This window comes from Dermacentor variabilis, chromosome 4, assembly GCF_050947875.1.
Source record: "Dermacentor variabilis isolate Ectoservices chromosome 4, ASM5094787v1, whole genome shotgun sequence".
Classification (NCBI taxonomy): Eukaryota; Metazoa; Arthropoda; class Arachnida; order Ixodida; family Ixodidae; genus Dermacentor; species Dermacentor variabilis.
Window position 1 is genome coordinate 85,099,294 of NC_134571.1, and position 19,233 is coordinate 85,118,526.

Sequence of the window (19,233 nt, forward strand, 5' to 3'; positions counted from 1 at the left end):
AAAAAGATCTTGAACTTATTTCTCTTTGGTGTAAGACTTGGCTAATGAAGCTTAACGTTTCTATATGTAAAATTATCTCTTTTAGCCGCAAGCATATTAAATATATGTTTCCTTACCACACAACATCACTATTTTGTATGATACTCAATATAAATATCTTGGTGTTCACCTAACTTCTACTCTCTTGTGGTCAACGCACATTGCATACATATGCACCAATGCTTCAAGATCATTAGGGTACATAAGACGCAAGTTGCATAATTCTACTGAAGGCATTCGTAAACTAGCTTATCTAACATTTGTTCGACCTCAGCTTGAATACGCCGCATCCGTCTGGTCTCCCCATCAGGAATACTTGATCTGAAAACTCGAATCTATCCAGAGTAGGGCTGCACGCTTTATTTAACGTTGTTAAGACTATAATAAAAGCATAACACAAATTAAACTCGACCTCTCACTACAGCCCTTGCATTATAGTCGTGATATAGCCCTGCTATCATTATTTCATAGCTATGTCCATGATACAGCACCATCAGTCCTGCTTCTTGAACCTCCTCATTACAGGTCACACCGGCTGTACAATCAGTTAAATTTCATGCGTATCTACGGAAAGACTAATTCATTTAACTACTCCGCTCTTCCAAGAGCCATTCGCCTTTGGAACAATCTTCCTAACGCCATCGCTTATGAAAGTGACCAGGAAAAATTCCGGCATCTTCTAGCAACGCATTTTTCAAACTCTACATAACCTAACGTGCTATTTTTTCTTGAGTTTCCTGTTATTATTGTGCTACTACTCCTTAAATACTGTTTTATTATAGCCAAATATTGTCCCGCTCGCTCTGTAATTCTATTGGTTATATTTTCCTTTGTGGAAATTTCTTGTTCACTGACCTCTCGTGTTCAAAAGCATTCGGTTTGTCTTTTGCACATTTTTAAACACTACATTACTGCATGTTAGCGCATTTCTTACACTGTACTTTTTGTATACGTATTCACATATGTATTCTAATTATTGTATAACCTTTGAGTGTGCTCTCCCCCCTTACACAATGCCTCTAGGGGCCCGTAAGGTATCTTTCAATAAATAAATAAATAAATAAATAAATAAATAAATAAATAAATAATGGAACTGAAAGTGTATAACTAATCCACTTTCAGTTCCATTAATTTATCATTTCTGTCGAATGACGGCGCCAATGCATGCTGCTGGCCGAGAGCTGCCGAGGACATCAAGAACGCCCTGCCGCTTCTTCGTCGCCAGTCACGGTGCAGCCGACCTTGTTCACCGAACGCACGCTTGAGAGCAGCACGATGCCACTGCGCAACCACTCCGCCACGTGGCTTTCTTTCTCATGTTTCGCGGGCCTTCTTTGCAACCCGGAAAAAAGGGCTACGTGAGACGTATCGTACAGAAAATAACTCGATCGGTGGTTTCTAAAGGTGCTCTACAAATCTGCGCATCATACTTGGGGTCCTCTGCCAATAAATAAAATGTTGGGTAATTAAACTTCATTAATTAGTGCGTTATGGGGAAAACAAAAAAATTGCCCGAGTATAGGCCAGTGCAAATAGTACGCGTTTGGTGTAATTCGATTCTAACGCGCCTTTCGTTTTTAAAATGTTAGCTCAAGTTACGCGGGACACCCTGTATATTAGCATTATGAAACATCATTCCAGCGCACAAATGAACAAGGACGAGAAGAGAAAGACAACACGAACGCCAGTGTTGTCTTTCTTCTCGTCAACACAACTGGCGTTCGTGTTGTCTTTCTTTTCTCGTCCTTGTTCATTTGTGCGCTGGAACGATGTTTCATAATGCTAATCACAACCAACTAGCCCAGCTGTTCATACTTAGCACCCTGTATATATTCCTTTCTGTTGCGTGATGACCCGTTTCACATATCTTGTCGCGCACATCATCTAAGGGTGCTTTGTTTAGTTGCTTCAATGTGAAGTTTGCCCATATGCGCCTATTCTCTATAGTGACTTTGATTAGGTAGTCAGCTCTAAACGTCATAGGCCTTATCACTTCGTATGAGAAGACCTGCCCATTTTATTTGTATATTATATCAACGTGCATCACAGTTCTATAGAGTTGTATTACTCTTTGAAAATTTCTAATGCATTTTTTTCCAGCTGAGAAAGATTATCGGATGGCGACATTCCCGAACGCAGGCGCTCGCGAGGAAGTACGAGAACCACCCCACTTCCTGGTACGTAGACGCGGCCAGCACCGCAAGAAGCACCGCATTCGTCACCAGCGTAGTCGATCAATCACTGAAACGAAATAAATGCGCCGTCGGTCTCCAGAGCGAGCGCTGCGGAGGCAGATGAACTGGCGACAGTGCTAGGCATCACGACGAGACCGTACTGGGAGTGCGTCAATATTATGACGGACTCTCAGACTGCATGCAGAAATTTTTCCACGGCCGCGTGCACATCGCATTCCGAGTGGAGTGCACCAGCTCCCGCTATACATACAAATCGTGTGGTCTGCGGGTAATGGAGTCCCTACGCGGCAATCAGAAGGCACACGCCTACGCCCGAGCGCTGCACACCAGAAGCCGCGAGAGGACCGCGCCGAGCAGTTCAACCCCGAGCCCAACCTACACACACATCCTACGACACTATCGCCATTCACGAAGAACACTACCGCCGCCTCACAATGACCTGACGCGAGAGGAAGCCGTAATATGGCGAAAACATCAAAGAAACACGTATCCACATTTGAGTCTCTGTCACGCCATGTACCTTGCGCTATATTCCTATAAGCGCCCGCACTGCGATCAATGCCTGACGCTTTAACACATGGTATAGGCTTGCGCCAGCACGCCACAGCTCATACCCATAACACGCCCTGCCGCACGGCACCGGGAGGCAGCGCTGTCCAGCTCCGACTCGACGGACCAGCTCAACCTGGTCAACCGAGCGAGAAGGGCAGCTCAGGCCGCTGGACTCCTGGACTGAGGGGACCACCCACTGCACAGCGGAAGAGCTATACCTACGCTCGTGTGCTCTTTTCTGTAAAGTTTACTCTCTCTCCTCCTCTCGATGAGAGAAATGAAGGTCTAGCTTCTCCCCTCTTTAATATTGCGCTCAATCCGTGGCACTGATGACTTTACTGTGACGTCATCGCCACCTCGTATACTTCGCTTTCTGCCTACGTACGTATACTTACCATTGTGCCCGCAGTCTGCGTGCTTCAGAGACCGCAGCACCAACTTCTTGCGAACGTGGAGATCTACATCTTTATACATTTTGGGACAAGGCTGACCGTGTGTGCCATGGCGCAACGGCGACTCGAGCTAAAGAGCACCTTGTGCAAATATATAAACGTGTGTAGAGAATAAAAGGAGAATAAAAAGATAACTTTTTAAGGTGCTATATGTTTCTGGAGGGCGAGTTAAGTGTTGGTGTAAACGGCCCTGCGAAAATATTGCGAGCGACTGTGAAAAAAAAAACAAAAACAAAAGCGTGAGACAGTATCGACCCCATCTTGCACAGCCAGAGGCACTTTCCCTCGCTCATCGCTCGCTCCACGCCCCTGCACAGCAGGACCGTGCAATGGGAAGTGGGGAAAGTGACGGCCAGTGCAATAAAGAGTCGCGAGACCAGTGCACGGACGTTGGAAACTCGTTGCATCGTGCTTGTTATTTGCTCCAGTCCTCAAGCGTACACACTCGTAGAAGCCGTGCGCAAGAAGAGAAACACCTGACGTGGTGCTGGTAGTACCCAACAAAGCCAGATGAGCGCCCTCCACTATAGAAGCATCGCCGCTATGCGAGGAACGCTTCGTGAGAAGCTCTCCTCGTTTGCAAGCGTGCTTTTTCGTCTCTCCCAACATCCTCCCCAATGAAGACGAAAGAGACGCCACCGTCATTTTTTCTTTCCAGGGTGATTAAAAAAAAGACAGAAAAATAATGTCGAAAACGGCATTCTGTCGACTGGGGTCCCACGCTCAGCGGAGGCAGCTGGCCGATGACGAGAGAGGTGTGCGGAGGTGTGGACACAGCGTCCGTGGGATATCGCGCGCTCACTACTTGTGCCGTTTGTCCGTGTGCTCGGACGAGATGATCTCGCAGCGTCGCCACTTCTCGGTCTGGAAGCGCACCTCGCGACTGTCCCTGCGTGGCACGGGCCGCGACGGCGGCTGGGACGCCGCGTCGCCCGAGTCGCGCCGCGATTCCGACGAGGCGCCGAAGAAGCTCAGTATAGACGACGCCGACTTGCTCTTGTTGATCTTGAACGTCTTCTCCTCCTTCTCCTTGCTGCTCAGGAACCGGCGCGAAGATCCCTTGGATTTGCGGGCCGCCGGTGTCGGCGCCGCCTCTATGGTCAAGGTCACCTCCTCCTCCGTCGTCGTGGACGGGGGCGACGCTTCCCGCGTCGGCTTCCTCAGGGGCCTCGCCGACGATCGGTCCACCACCGCGGTCGACTCCGACGTGGCGTCGGCGAGGTACGCCGCCACGTTGGGTGCGGAGGGCATCTTGAGCGTGAAGGACACCTCGACGTCACCGCCGCCTTCGTCAGCGTCGTCGCCGTCGTCGTCGCCGCCGCCGTCTGGACCGCAGCCCTTGGACGACGTCGCGGGAGCCCGCCGCCGCTCGCTGGCGCCGCGTGCCTCGGGCGTGATTAGTATGTAAGGAACCGAGTCGTCCTTCTGCTGCGTCGGTGCGGTGGAGCGACGTTCCCGGCCCCGATGCGTTGTCGTCGTCGTCGTGGTGACGGGTCGCATGAGCACTGTCCGCAGTTGTTCATCTTCCGGTTCCTCTTCGTCGTCCTCCGCGTTGGCGCCGTCGAAGACTTGGTCGCTGCCGTCGTCGTCTTGAGATCTGCGAAGACGGCGTGGAAACGGAAACTTAGCTCTCGACGGGGGTGCGCTTAGAACTCGGCGATAAAGCGACTGTTTCCCTGTAAAGAGTTCATTCATTCATTTATTATCCACTACACTTATTTTAGCTTCAAAACTTTACCTTAACTGCCAGATCGTCATAAACTATACACGCAAATGCATACGTGGCCTGTAGGGGATTGTAAATGCTCTGAATTTTCTTAGGATTTGCATGGTTTCAAGATTTTACCGGGGATGTTTCTTTCTTTTTTTCTTTTTCTGGAAAGAAAGGAGCAACGAGTGCACAACATGTAGCGCTGTATGAGAACAAATGAGCGCGATGTTACAATTTATAAATGACCCAAAATGGCGGGACAGCTGCTGAAACCCCGTCTCTGGCGGCTGTATATGTAGGTGCAACTTTGTATTCGCAGTTGTATTGGGACTGCTATCCCTGACGAATTCAGCCGCTCATTTCAAAATACCGTTGTAGCGCCTACTTTCAACGAAGAAAGACGCGTGTACAATGTCCTGAACGCTGCTTCTCGACCCCTGTTAGGGATGGCCGGACGCCAAGGGCGATACGTCATCCCCTTCCCCTCTCATGGTCGTGGCACCGTGGGTGCTACGTCATCCCCTTCCCCTCTTATGGTCGTGGCACCGTGGGTGCTACGTCATCCCCTTACCCTCTCATGGTCGTGGCACCGTGGGAGCTACGTCATCCCCTTACCCTCTCGTGGTCGTGGCACCGTGGGTGCTACGTCATCCCCTTCCCCTCTCATGGTCGTGGCACCGTGGGTACTACGTCATCCCCTTATCCTCTCTTAGCCGGACCCCACGGCGCCGGAGAGGTCATTCACCCGACCTTCTCCCCGGATTCGTCGAAAAGAGGATCGACTTCTCCTACCCGTGCTCGGTATTGCAGGAGGAGGGGCCCTCTCTCGGTGCCTGTCACGTGTCATCGACGGAAGCAAGATCCCGCCCACACTTGTAGAGAGCCTATTTAAGGGGCTCCGAAATGTACTTTTGATATACTTCATACTTCATACTTGATACTTCATACTTCATGCTCTCCTTATTTTCTTTCAACTACCTTTGAATAAACAGTGCAAGTTTCGCACTAGCAAATCGTCTCGCCCCTGCTTGGTCGCCATGATCTACCGGATGCCTGCAGCCCGCCGACAACGCCACGCTACCCAATAAGTAATGTCGGTCGAGCTTCGATAGGCAGGCGTCGCTACTTCTCGGCAGCAGTACGGTACGCTACCCTAGAGTACGCAACACCCCTGTGCTTGCCTGAAAGCACGGATATATGTGCAGTCGGCCTGGAAATGCAATGCAATCAGTGCATCGTGCGTTAAATCTATGGCAAAAAATACCCCATGTACTATACGTAACAGTACGGATTGAGCAGTTGCATCACTCGCTGTATAGACATTGCTGTATATGACGTCACTCGCTGCATAGACACGTTAATTGAACCACGCAAATCACTTCGCTAGCGTTAGGGAAATGAAGCAAGAATTGCAGCGCGGCTATTTGCACTCCTGTAAACGATGGCTTTCAATTGTTGGCTTATAACTGTACCATAAGCTTAGAAGTTAACTAAGACACTTGAGAAGAAGCTAATTAAGGACCGCGTAACGAGCGATAAAACGAGAAATATAACAATGGGGACGTTAAGGGACATGAAGACAGCAAATGGGTATAGCCGCTATTCTGTATAGCTGAGTTTAAGATGAAGAAATAGATTTGTTCATGCCATGTAATGCACATAACAGATAACCGTTGGTGTGTTAGAGTTGCAGAATGGCTGGCAAAAGAAGGAGTACACAGTAGAGGACGCCAGAGAACTAGGTGATGTGACGAAGTTAGGAAATTTGCCCACATAGGATGGTGTCAGCTTCATGGTGCAACATAGGGTTGACTGGAGACGGCTGAGAGAGGACCTGTGCCCTGCGGTGGACGTAAATTATTCTGACGATGACGATACCACATCCACGCGCGTCTGACAGCGTTACAACGTTGTGCACTCAGCAAATACTGCGAGAAAAGCCCGGATTGTTGTGGGCTACAATCTAATGAACAGAGGAAAAAAAGTATTAAAAAAGGAACACTAAGGAAGAGTACTAAGTCAGTAAAGTCTGATAAATTATTCTTTCAAAATTTCGTTTTCGTCAATTTCACGGTAAAATGTTGATTATTAGAAGCAAATGTCGGTCAAATTATTTTTCTTAAATATTTCTTACAAAAATCCAGCACCGGTACCCCAGTGTGATGTCACGAATTTCAAAGTTCGTTTTTTTTTTCGTTTTTTGAGCTTTTGTGGCTCTAACGAAAATTCTCTAAACTTGCCGAGTTGAACATTTGGCTCTTTGGAAATACACTCTAGCCTATCTTTGCCGATAAAGGATTAAGATAGGCCTAGTCATATGCAATAAAAGTCTATGACGTCACAGCTAGCTGGTGCGGGAACTTCGAGGCGGGCGTCGCCACCCGTCTTTCAATTTTTTTTTTTTAGTCTTTTCTAGTCCTTATATCACGCCTTGTTCTCTCATGGCATAACGGCGGCTTTCTGCGTATTGCAGAAGAGTAATTTGCGAATACCGATCGACTTAGCTTTTTTTTTGGTATCCCTTTAAAGTGAACTGATACAAAGGTAGGGAACGGGGACAAAGGGGGAAAAAAAAGAAAGATTACCCAGGTGCGCTGTAGTAGCGTCTCCTGAGGAGAATTTCGAGGTCCTCGGGGCTCTCGACGAGTAGCCTTTTGTAAAGACTGTCCAAGTCTTCAGCCGAGACCTACGCCAGACGACAGGCAGAAAAGAACGAGAACGAGGACGGTTCGCATTACACGGAAGGAGGAAATGGATGCACAGTTGCGGACAACGTGGCACGTTCTCTCTCGAACGCTCACTGCACGGCGCGCTCACCCGAAACAGTTCCTCGTAGTTCTCGATCAGCTGCCGCACCACGAGGATGACCTCGCAGCGCTCTTCGGCCCTCTCGAGGTTCTCCACGATGAACTTGTCCTTCTCGGAGGTCTTGCTGAAGCGAAGAATGTTCGGTCCCAGCATGGTGGCCAGATTGTGGGCGTCCATCTTGTTTCCCGGAAGCTGCGGTAATACGTGCGCCTATATATACAGGCGGCGTTGTACATCTATCCATATGCTGCGTCCGAGGCGACGATAACACTTGTCAGTTGGCGTATAACTGTACAATGAGCACCAACTTTGAACCGCAGCACTGTGCGGAACAATTCGAACTATGCATACGGTCAACGAGGACCAGAACGATTATGCGAATCTCGGTGCAATAAACGTACAGTGCGGTCTACTTAAAGTGCTGACAAAACTATATCACGCGGAAGTGGCGAAAAAATAAACGTGAAACCGGTGCTGTGTCGATGAAATGGCATGTGTTATACAGGATGTCTCGCGTAACTTTAGCCACATTGAAAAATGCAAATGCCGCGTAGCTGGACAGAACAAACGTAATGTTGTTTGCCGTCGCTTGGAGATACTCAAATAATTTTTTTCATTCCGCCTAATTACACAATTAGTGCTAATTAATTGATTAATCAAATTCTCAGATATTATAATTAGGTGAAAAGTGTCAATGAGGAAATTGTAGAGCGACATGAAAAACTCTCGATACAGCTTTCTATTGCTCATTACGTGCTACATAAAAGTGTTTTTCCGATCGTGAAAGAAGCCCGCGAATGCACGCAAAATTGCGGCGCGACTGACCGCTCGGGGCACTTTGCGTGTTTTCGCGGGCTTCTTTCTCGCTCAGAAAGACACTTTTATGTAGCACGTAATGAGCAAACGAAAACTGCATCAAGAGTTTCTCACGTCGCTCTACAACTTCCTCATTTACACTTTTCATCTCATTTATAATATTTGAGAAGTAGATTAATTAAGACTAATTATCTAATTAGGCGGAATGAAAAAAAATGATTTGAGTATCTCCAAGCGACGGTAAACAACATTATCTTCGTTCTGTCCAACTACGCGGCATTTGCATATGTGTAAAGTTTGGCTAAATTTACATGGGACACCCGGTATATGGCTCACGCTACAGAGGTTATATTGAGCGTAGCATCATCTGTGTAATCGAGCACAAAATTATTGTCGTCACTGCAGACGCAAAACAGACCGATATAAGATTGTAGCGCATATGCAGTGCATCTTCAGTAGTGCATGCGCATTGCGGAAGTTTGCCGAGCCCCCCGGCCCACCCCCTTCCACCACCGCCTGAATGCTCTAGCTTTACCGTAACACACATGCACAGACAGTACTTGGCAGTAGCGGATAAAGTAAAGGTCAGGGGCCCGTATTCTGAAACGATCTACTTCGGCGATCCTATCGCTTAGGCGATAGTAACGCCGAAGCGGATTTTTGCGGAATACGGCCTCTGGGGGCCAAATAGTCGTGCAGGTCGCTCCACTCCCGAACGTCCAAAGCGCGCGTGGCACTCACGGGCTGCCCCGTGGAAGACTTCTTGTCGACCGCGTGCTCGGCCACGGTGCTTAGGAACTTGAGCAGTGCCCACAGGGTGTCTCTGCTGTGCGTGGGTAGGAGCCGCACCAACTGCCGCAGGATGTCCAGCTGCTTGCTGCGCTCCCGAACACCTGCGAGAGCGGCGGTGGGCGATCTTGAGCCACGTCACTATACCATATCGTTCCCCACGCAGTAATGCTAAGGTGACGCAGCAAGACTTTCCAACGACCACCATGTCCACACGTGCTGCGACGCTTTAGCCATTTATTTGGTGTTCGTTCTTCATATAGTGACGGATTCGACTGCCGTCGCGGATTATAAACTCCACTGAATTATATAACGGTTCAGTAGATATATGGCTGGTGCAGCACCATGTGTAATTTTTTGTTGTCTCTTCACACAGAGAGGAGACAGTTGCACCTAATTATTTGCGAAAGCTTTGCTCATGAAATTCATGCCCGTGTTCACTGAAAAAGAATAAGGTTGCACTATGCTGGCAGTGCGCAAGGTTTTCAACGGCCCATCATGTTTTAGGAGAGCGGATTCTGCGGCATAATTTGTCCCTCAGGAAAGCCAAACTTCTTGCTGTTTGTGCGCAGCGAGCACTCTCGAAAGGAGTGATTGTCTACCCGCATAAGCAGCTGTTACGCGAAAGTGCCCACATTACGCGATATCGAGACAGGGACGCCAACAGCAGCGGAGAGCGCCACGTGCTGAAGCTGGCGTACCAAGTCAGGTTCTTTGCAATGCATATTTTACTTCGAGTTACGTCCCGTCGCCTATATAGCAGGGCAAATAACTTCACTTCATTTCACTTTATTTCCTTAAAGACCCTCATGTGAGGGTATTACATAACGGGTGGGACACATATAGGTTAACAACAGTATACAGAAAAAAAATTTTGAACGAGTTATACAAACAAAAATGATTATTGTGATGCAAGCGCACGCGTAATTTGGTTAAGGAACATAGATGGGCATGTGATGGCAGCAAGTTCTTGGGGAAGGCTGTTCTAGTCGCAAGCAGTCCGGGGGAAGAATGACGAAGCAAAAGTTTTTGTGCGTGCTCGTGGTCGAGATACCTGCTGCTGATGTCCGGTGCGAAGAGAGAAACGTGGTGGGGGAGGGCAGATGTAGGTGTTCCTGTGATAGCTCGGAATAAAAGAATTTATGAAATAAGCCCAAACTAGAAATGTGGCGACGAAGTGCAAGAGTAGGTAGGTTGGACTGCAATTTCAGAGATGATATGCTGATATCAAGAGAGTACGAGGAATGAATGAATATAGTTGCCCTATTTTGAACTGATTCAAGTGAATTAGCAAGGTATACTTGTTTCGGGGACCAGATGGGCGATGCGTATTCTAATTTTAGAACTGGTTGAGTTCGCAGACATTTTCTGCGCGCTGGCATCTATAGACCTGAATCTTAATTAATTGGATAAAAGAAGGTGGGCCTAGTCCGCCAATGTGAAACAAAGCTCACAGTGCAAAGTACCTGGCTTTGGACCTATATAGAACAGGTGCAGACACCCTAGAACCAACGGTTGTGCTACATGAAAAACAGTACGGTAACTACTACGATAACCTACGAAATGCACGGTAGTCGGCCGCCTCTACGTGAAAGCCGACTGTACTCAAGAACATTTTGCAAGTGGCATGTTTATGAGGAGTTAATACAGACGTGGTTAACGCGCTAGAAAATCTCTCTGACCGACTCCTCCGCCCAACTCGCTGACGCTCCCATAACGCTCGTTTTTTTCGGAAGCATTGCCCAAACGAATGACTCATTCCGTCTGCTTCTCGCGCGCGAGAACAAAATGCAAGTGCTTCAACTCTTGACCCATTGTATGCCGACGAGATTCCGCGGATGTCCCAGGAGTGAAACACACTTCATGTTAACGCGCGAGGTGTGCATGGACAAGAGTGCGGTCAAAGACCACCGGTTTTGAAATGAAACGGCTGTTAGTTCGTGATGCTGTGCGCACCATTCTAATCTCCTTTATTTTTGTTTGTTAGTGTTCTAGCTTACGGAAAATTGGACATGAAGCAGGACAATGGCACAACTATCCAACTTCCTACTGCAACTTTGCTACCAAAGAACAACGGGATATTATTGAATGCGCTGTAATATGTTCAAAACCGTTCAATTAGACACATCTTTAATAACTAAACTTCTATATCTGCAGCGTCACTGAGCACAAATATAAAGCCGAAGTCATTGCCCTGTCATCACGCGGTAACATAGCAAGACTTTGTCTCTTTCAAAAGTTTTACTTCTCTCATCTAAGTCATTCAGTCATTCCACCAGCTATTTCCTACATCAACAGAAAGACTGAGAGAGAGGAGGAGGAGGAGGAGGAGGAGGAGGAGGAGGAGAGAGAGGTTGTGGCGAGGTAAAGGCGCCATTTCATGCTCACGCGCCTATTCACCAGCCCGCATCAATCGTCAATGCGCAGTTTACATTCCTACCACCGAAGCTTCTGCGCAGCTATCATTACTCTTTGCCAAGTTATCAAAATACTGGAGTGACTTGCCGCCTGCGACTGTGGCCTTCTCCATATAACCCATCAAAGTTTCAAGTCTTTACTGCCTGAAACCATTCGCCGACGCGAAGCCCACCCTTAATGCAATATAGCTTTCATTCGCGGCTTTTGAGGCGTTCAAAAACAAAATGAACGCGTGAAAACAGTTGGGAATAAATGCGGCACTCACGCTGAGTGTACAAAAAGGGCTGGTACAGGTCTCTGGTCAGGAGAGGCTGCGGCAGGTCTCGCAGATACTCCTTGAGCAGCTGCGCCACGTCGTGCGGCTGCGGTCGCTCCTGGTCCAGGTGAACCTCGCGGCCGCTGTCGAACTCCTCGCGCAGCTGCATTCATTTATTCTTTCATGCATTCGTTCATTTGCACGGAGTGCTTTTTGTGTTACGAAATGGCATACGTAAGACAAATTCTAAAGTTTTGTGGTCTGTAGTGCTTGGAAGTGTGGTTTCGCTGAAGTGTTGAGACATTCGCTATACAAACGACCTGTAAGCACGGGTGGTCTAGTTGATCACTGCTTTGCAGCCAATGCTATCAAGCGCTCGTTTTCTGACTTATTTTGCTTGCAACATACCATCCCGTATATTTTATTCACGACTGGAGGTATTATTGGAAACTGCCTTTCACGCATAGGGCACGCGATAAGAATGCAAATGAGCATAAATTCAGACTCCGACAGGAGAGAATAAATCAAAACGGCTGCAATGCATGATCATTTCAGAGCGGGACGTACAATCTCATGCATATCTGCTCTCTATAAACACACTATAATCTCAACTCTTCGTGTCGGGAAACTCAATCACGGCAATTTCGACAGTTCTGGCAGACGCGGAGGGGCAAGGACACGTGATAGCGTCGCGTAACTCTTGTTAATAAGTACGAAATATACAAATGCTAAACGCGAACGAAAAAAAAATGCCCCGAATAAGCCACGAAACTTCAGAGGACCAACATTGGGCGAACAAATTAAGACCGAAACTTGAAGCATGCAAAGCACGATCGATGCTGTGTCTTGAACTTGCCTTTGTCCTCTGACAAAGGCAAGTCCTCTTGTCGGAACGTTGGCTCCAGGCTAACGTTTATTTTGCTAGCTTGTGTACCGTGCATATAACTCGCAAGTCTACAATTTCCTGCGAGCTTTTTCTCCTGTTTGAATTTCATGGGATCAAAGTTCTCTCATTTGTCTCGTTCACGGAGACGCAACTATGGTCAATCGTCGTGAGTGGTTCATAATGACAGGCCCGTATTTCGGCATTTCCACTGACATTTGTGCATTTTATAGAAGTACAATACTGTGAATGTTTCGCTTTTAAATGAAATTTCATTCACCCAATTAAAAAAAAAAAGGAAGATGAACTTCACCACACTACAAACAAGGCAGCGTTGTATCATTACCTGGCGCACTCTCCGCTTGGAGCCGCTGACCCTAAATATGCCCACGGTGTTGAGACCTGCGAAGTAAGAACGGCACACTGTTAGCGCCCATGTCCTGCATCACAGAAAGCAAAGGTTAAAAAATAAAGACAGTGATAAGAGAGGGGGAAAAGAGACAGCGAGAGGCCTGTGTCGTCCTTGACGAAACCACTCACCAGATGGGATTCACTTAGAGCAGTTCACTGTCCAAGGGTGTCTAGATCAAGGTGCTTTCATCGAAATACTGGTATGTTAAGAGGTGTCACAAACGCGCTAGCTGCCGCCTTTCCACATAAAACGCAAAAAAAAGAGATACTTCTTGCCGACAAGCACAGGTATGGAACAGCACGCATTTATTTGCATGATTAGCGTTTTTTAAGCAAGCTTGGCTAGGAGGCCCTCACACCAAGAAAAAAGAATATCGGAGTATGGCGTTTCAGGTAAGTTCTTTATGCTAGTGTGACAGCAGCTTAAAGCTCGAAACTAGGCTTGCCGTGTCAATCAGTCCGTGTCCTGTTACAACTAGGATGAGGGCTGACGTCGTCATTGTTATCGTGTAGTCGTTGTCAGGCCACCGCCTCGTGTTCGCCACGGGGCAACGCAAAACGAAACTTTGCCCGTCGCCACTGAGATTTCAAACTCTTGTCCCAGCTGCAATGTGTGGTTGGAAACACTAAGCACTAACCTTTGCGGTTTAGTGCTTGGTAACAGGTGGTGTCCAAAGCCACACTCCATGTAGCGACGGCTCTTTCTGGGTAACAGGAGCTAATCTCGAAGGCCATGCTTTTGCTAAGCCTAAAAACTCATAAAAGAAGCCATGTTTTGGGTTTCACCCATTCGTGCGGGCTCTTGCGCTCCACGCAGGCTCTGAGAGTGGTGGCGTCAGTGGAAGTATCGTGGAGGACTTAACAGACAATGCCGTAGCGGACGAGGACGACATTGTGTGACTCGCAAAAAGAAAAAAAAATTGATTAAATGACGATGTCCGCAGTGAGAGCCAGCTGTCGCCACAGAAAACGAATTCAGCACTTCTGAGCCATAAATATAGCTCAAGTCGGCAGATTTCTCGACTTTCTACGCGGAAGAAAGCAGAAGGAAGGTCAGAACTGTATGATCATTGCTAACAGCGAGCGTATGATGCGTTAGCATTAATGCGAGAGAGACACTGTAGCGCGTACGCAGCCAACCAGGCTTTGTTCGTACGCGCGCAATAAAAGTTCTGAAACCTTTGTTTTCGAGCGAGCATTCTAAGCAGAGTCAACGCTGAACTAAATCACAACAGGTCTTGCAAAAAATTGCGTACAGCTCTAACCGGTCAACTGTGAACTTACGGAACAGAATGCACTCGCTGGTTGAATATATTTGCGATAAATCACATCTCAACTCCAAGTCGCGTTCGCGCTGATTTAACATTGATTATATCTATGGAAATCCTGACCTCTACGCGCTTCTGAAAGCATCAAAACGTACGCGAGGGACACCTTTTAAAGCTGGTTTCGCCACATTAAGAGACCTTGTGTGGGGAAGCTTACACCTGAAATTTCTCTTGCTCTAAGAGTTTACCGCCTGTAAAAAGAAGCTTGCGAGTGACTTGCTTTATGGTGCCTCTGTACAAACCCCTTTCAAGTTCACACACGGAGCTTTCAAATAAGTTTCAGTTTTGCCTTTTAGAAAACCTCGCTAAATGTAGCAGGAAACTTGAACAATAAATAAAAGAGACAGCAAGCTGCAAAAGCTTGCAAGTATGTAGGGCCCTCCCGCTGACACCAGATTGCCGCATTTGAAACACATTTTGATTAATGAAATTTGCTCAGCTGCGCACAAGAAAGCTATTTACGTGAACTCCATGCATGAGGCATTTCTATTCTTTTTTTTTGATTATATAATTGAATGCATCAAGATTATGTGCTTACAGTCGACTACGGGATAACATATTTATGTTTTATTGGCAAACTAAGGGGCTGAAAATGTGCGAATGGAAGTTTTCTTCAGGACAAGAAGGGGAAACAACGAGGGGCCCGATTTTTGCTAGTCACAATCCTACGAAACCAACAGACAAATGAAGCCAAGAAAAGCAGAGCCCAATTTACTTGTTTTAATTGAAATGTAGAAATGATAATGTAAATAAAGAATGAAAAGGGGCGAAAGAACAACTTGCCGCAAGCCACGTCTTCGCATTACGCACGCGATGTTCTTACCAATTGAGCTACCGCGGTGCCGTTCTTCCATCTACAATGTTTGGGAATCATATATACGTACTAGATCAAGCCCTGGGAGTGTTAGCCAGCGCCGCAACTCACGGCCATGGCGGCAGATGTGTAACATCATTTCTTTCGCAGGCGTCACGTAGAACGTGAACATAGGAGAGGGAGACTGGCCAATAAACCCTCGCATATGGCACCTGAAGGCATCAAAGCTGCCGGAGCCGAGACTCTCGCTATGTAATGAACGAGAAGGAGCGGCTGTGTCCTCTAATATAGCCTACCCCTTTTTTTTTCATTCGCTTTAATGTCCGTTTTAAATTTCTACATATACATGAAAAAAAAAACAGTTACTCTAATATTTTTTTGGTTTCATATGACTGGAAGTTTTCTGGGGTCACAACTGAATTGCTGCCACAAGGACTTCTACGATTATCTACTGCTTTTTGTTACACTACATCTTTTCCGGCGTTTTACTGAATACTACATCACAGGACTTCCACGCTCAACCGGGCATTCTGCTTGCATTTTTATACGTTCGTTGCAGCAAAACGTGTAGCAACCATATATAGCGAATTACTTAAAAAATGTTGCTTCCTGCAGACGTCTTTAACCTATAAACTGGCATTTTAAACAATCCATAGGTTGGTACCAATCCACTCCGGGCGCGCTTTTGTCATGGACTTTCAGTTGGTTCAAACGTAAGGTCAGCATGGGCGCCAACCCATTTCATATGGCTTCATAACTATACTGTCTCGATAGAAACAGCTTGCTCTCCAGTGCGCATTGACGGCCCTGAGGTGCGGTGCCACCGTCTCTAGAAAACCGGAGAACGCTGTAGCTGACTGTTTCTTTCTTTGCAATTTATAACGAAGCTATGTGTACGAGAGTTCCGCAACGGGTTATTTTTTTGTGCGGCAGCGGTACCGTGCGGCGACGTAGTCGGTATCGAAGAGGCACGGACTTACTGTTGCAAGCGGAGCCGGCGCAGCATGCATAAAAATTCGTCGGGTATAGCGGAGAACATGAAAGTGCCAATTATCGGATATAGTGAAGCGTTTGCAAAGTCTTGCGTAGTTTTTATACAGTGGTAAACCATGGCTTCTAGGACTTTGGAAAAGCGCGAGAGTTCTCTCGGACAGTTTCGCTGTCTTTGAAGTATTTGTTGCTCGAATTTGCATACTTCTGCGAAGGCCATTTTTTTTTTCTTAATGACGATGGCTCTCGAAGCGCCGCTCGTCTTAGGCGTAAAGACAGGTGGGAGGTGAAGAAGGGGGGGGGGGGGGTAGGTAGGGCACGAGCTTTGGATCGAGCAGGTCACGTGCTTTGCGTCAGCGACACCGAGAGACGCGTACCGTAGTTCTCGAGGTAGTGCAGGCAGCAGTTGATGACACGCGGCACCTGAGGCCCGTGCACGGCGAGACAGTCGTCGTCGCCGGGATCCGTGGTCGAGCTGCGGTGCCGTAGAGACTCCACCGAATCCTGCACGTGCGGAAGAGGGCAGGGGTCTTACGCACCTGTTCATCGAAATAAGACAGCCTACCTTATTCCAACACCCCCCCCCCCCCCCCCACACACACACACACACATCCTATCCCCCGACCCCCTATCTTGGTTTCAGTGTAGTACATTTGTTGTCGATCGACTGCCACTTTTCCGGTTGCGCCGGGTGTAAGTGGACGGATCGCCGTTAATTGTCACCCCTATATACGGGAGTGCCCAATGTTTGAAAGCGGGAGCAGTTGCGGTCTGTTTCGGCTCTGGGTGGTGTTCGCCCATACGCCGAGCAATTAAAGAAAGAAGAAAGACAGAGCGAGAGAGAGAGAAAAACAAAAATAGAACTATCATCGTAATGTTGTCACGGCAACTACACGTCAAACATTCCATAGTTCCTTTTAATACGGGGTGATCATATTTAACGTTCATAGAATTTTTAGTAATAGCCTGTTGCAGATACAGTGAACTCTCACTTGAGTGAACTTCTGTGAACCCAAGAAAATAGTCCACTTAATTGAAAGTTCACCAAACTGAATATTCACTAGAATATAGAACAGCCCAAGGCACAGCAGACATCGGATCAAAAGTGTGAAATTGAATTTAGGGAGTTATGTAAGCCAATATATACGAAGTGCGTAACAGTTACGTTGCGGCCTATCTCATTTTGAAAAAAAAAAGACATACGTATCGGTAATTTTTATTTGCACTAGTGCTCTTAAGCGCAAGAAGTAACAAAGCTGTCCAGAAAGTTTGTTTTTGTGCACTTCCTCTGGCACAGCTTGTTGGTGAGACACGGAGGTTTGCAACATTCCAAAGCAGCCTACAGGCTCGACTAGAATTTCAGGGTTTGAATCTGCCTCTGCCATTGAATCTTCCTCATCGCACTTTTTTTTTCGGCACGAACGCTGAAAGCAATTTCCGGATTTGATAGTTCAGCACAGGTAAACAACCACCTGTGCTGAACTATCAGATCTGGAAATTGCTTCCAGCTCACTGTCACACTGCACATAGCCGCCGCTGGATGGGCGTTTTTGGGTCTGCGGGTATCTGCTACGCCAGCGCTGCATAGCGCCAAACTTCGTTGAAGTGATTTCATGAATGAGCTCGGTTCCACTGATCAAATTCGCTCAACTGAAGTATTCGCTATTCAGAAATTCATCTAACTGAAATATTTTTGCATTGAATACATAGGAAAACTGCCGGGGAATTTCTAAAAGTTCTGAAATATTCGTTAAACCGACGTTCGTACAACTGAGTGTTTACTGCAACATAATTCCAGTCCTTGAACTGGATCGTTAAGAGAGGCGGACATTACTCGGGCTAAAAACTTAAACACATATTCAAATAACTAATGAAACTGCACTAATTAACTTGTTAATTAATTATTTTACGGCACATAGTGCAATTTACATATTGTAGCCGGTGAGTTTGTCAGGCGTATCCACCTGCACGTGCGCAGCCCATCATTACAGTGTTGGATGAACAGCCATGCCCGCGGCGCAAGCAGAAAACAACAGCATTTTCTCCTAGTATTTGTAGTTTTTAACTTTTATTTATTTATTTATTTATTTTGTTTATTTCGCATCGATTCAGGCAGAGTGAAGATCTTGGATGGTAAGGCTAAATGGAGAACAATAGTCTGCCTGACTAAGGCCTTACATGTCACCCATACATTGCTCAACGGTGAGGTAGCATAGCATAAAATATAGCGTAGGTACATATCAATAGCATGTATTACATATACATAGCATACATTATAAACATACGTGCATTAAGTACCTGTAGCATTATGCAGCTTTCCAAGTAGGAACAGTTTAGGTTCAACAAAGTAATATGTGTAAGAAAAAAAACTTGATAAATGTATATACAAACAAGTTCTACGGTCGTGAGAAGTAAATTCGTGCAAAGCAAACGTGCAAGGTAATTAACTGAGCTCGTATACTAAAAAAAAAAAAAAAACTTACACTAGAACTGTTCGTAAGAACAGATGACAGACAATCATAATGTTGAACATATTAGTAGCTAAGGCGTCCTGCCATTGGCAAACAGCTCTTGCGAAACTCCGCTCTGAAACTGAGACAGCAGCCAAAAGCGTATCCCCGCGGCATTAGTTATAGCATCCAATAGGGGACCAGTGAGGAATAAATAAATGAAAAGCGTAATATTGTAAACTCGCTGACTTTACGGTCTTCCAAGCCGTTGGCGAGCCAGAAAAAAAAAAATCGTTCGCACGTGTCGTTCCTTCGGGCAGC

The 19,233-nt window shown here is 46.8% G+C and overlaps 1 protein-coding gene across 3 annotated transcripts in view; it reads right to left on the minus strand.

The window, feature by feature from the left end:
- Positions 1-3,624: 3,624 nt before the first annotated feature.
- The window catches only part of LOC142579467 (rho GTPase-activating protein 6-like), a 51,631-nt gene continuing 36,022 nt past the window's right edge, over positions 3,625-19,233 (minus strand). For all 3 annotated transcript variants that reach the window (XM_075689669.1, XM_075689670.1, XM_075689668.1), the window contains 7 exons: positions 16,840-16,966; positions 13,266-13,321; positions 12,046-12,199; positions 9,315-9,466; positions 7,767-7,949; positions 7,535-7,635; positions 3,625-4,835 (listed from right to left, as the gene is read on the minus strand). In XM_075689669.1, the coding sequence (XP_075545784.1) occupies positions 4,040-4,835; positions 7,535-7,635; positions 7,767-7,949; positions 9,315-9,466; positions 12,046-12,199; positions 13,266-13,321; positions 16,840-16,966 (1,569 nt within the window). In that variant the 3' untranslated portion in view covers positions 3,625-4,039. The remainder of the gene's footprint in view (positions 4,836-7,534; positions 7,636-7,766; positions 7,950-9,314; positions 9,467-12,045; positions 12,200-13,265; positions 13,322-16,839; positions 16,967-19,233) is intronic.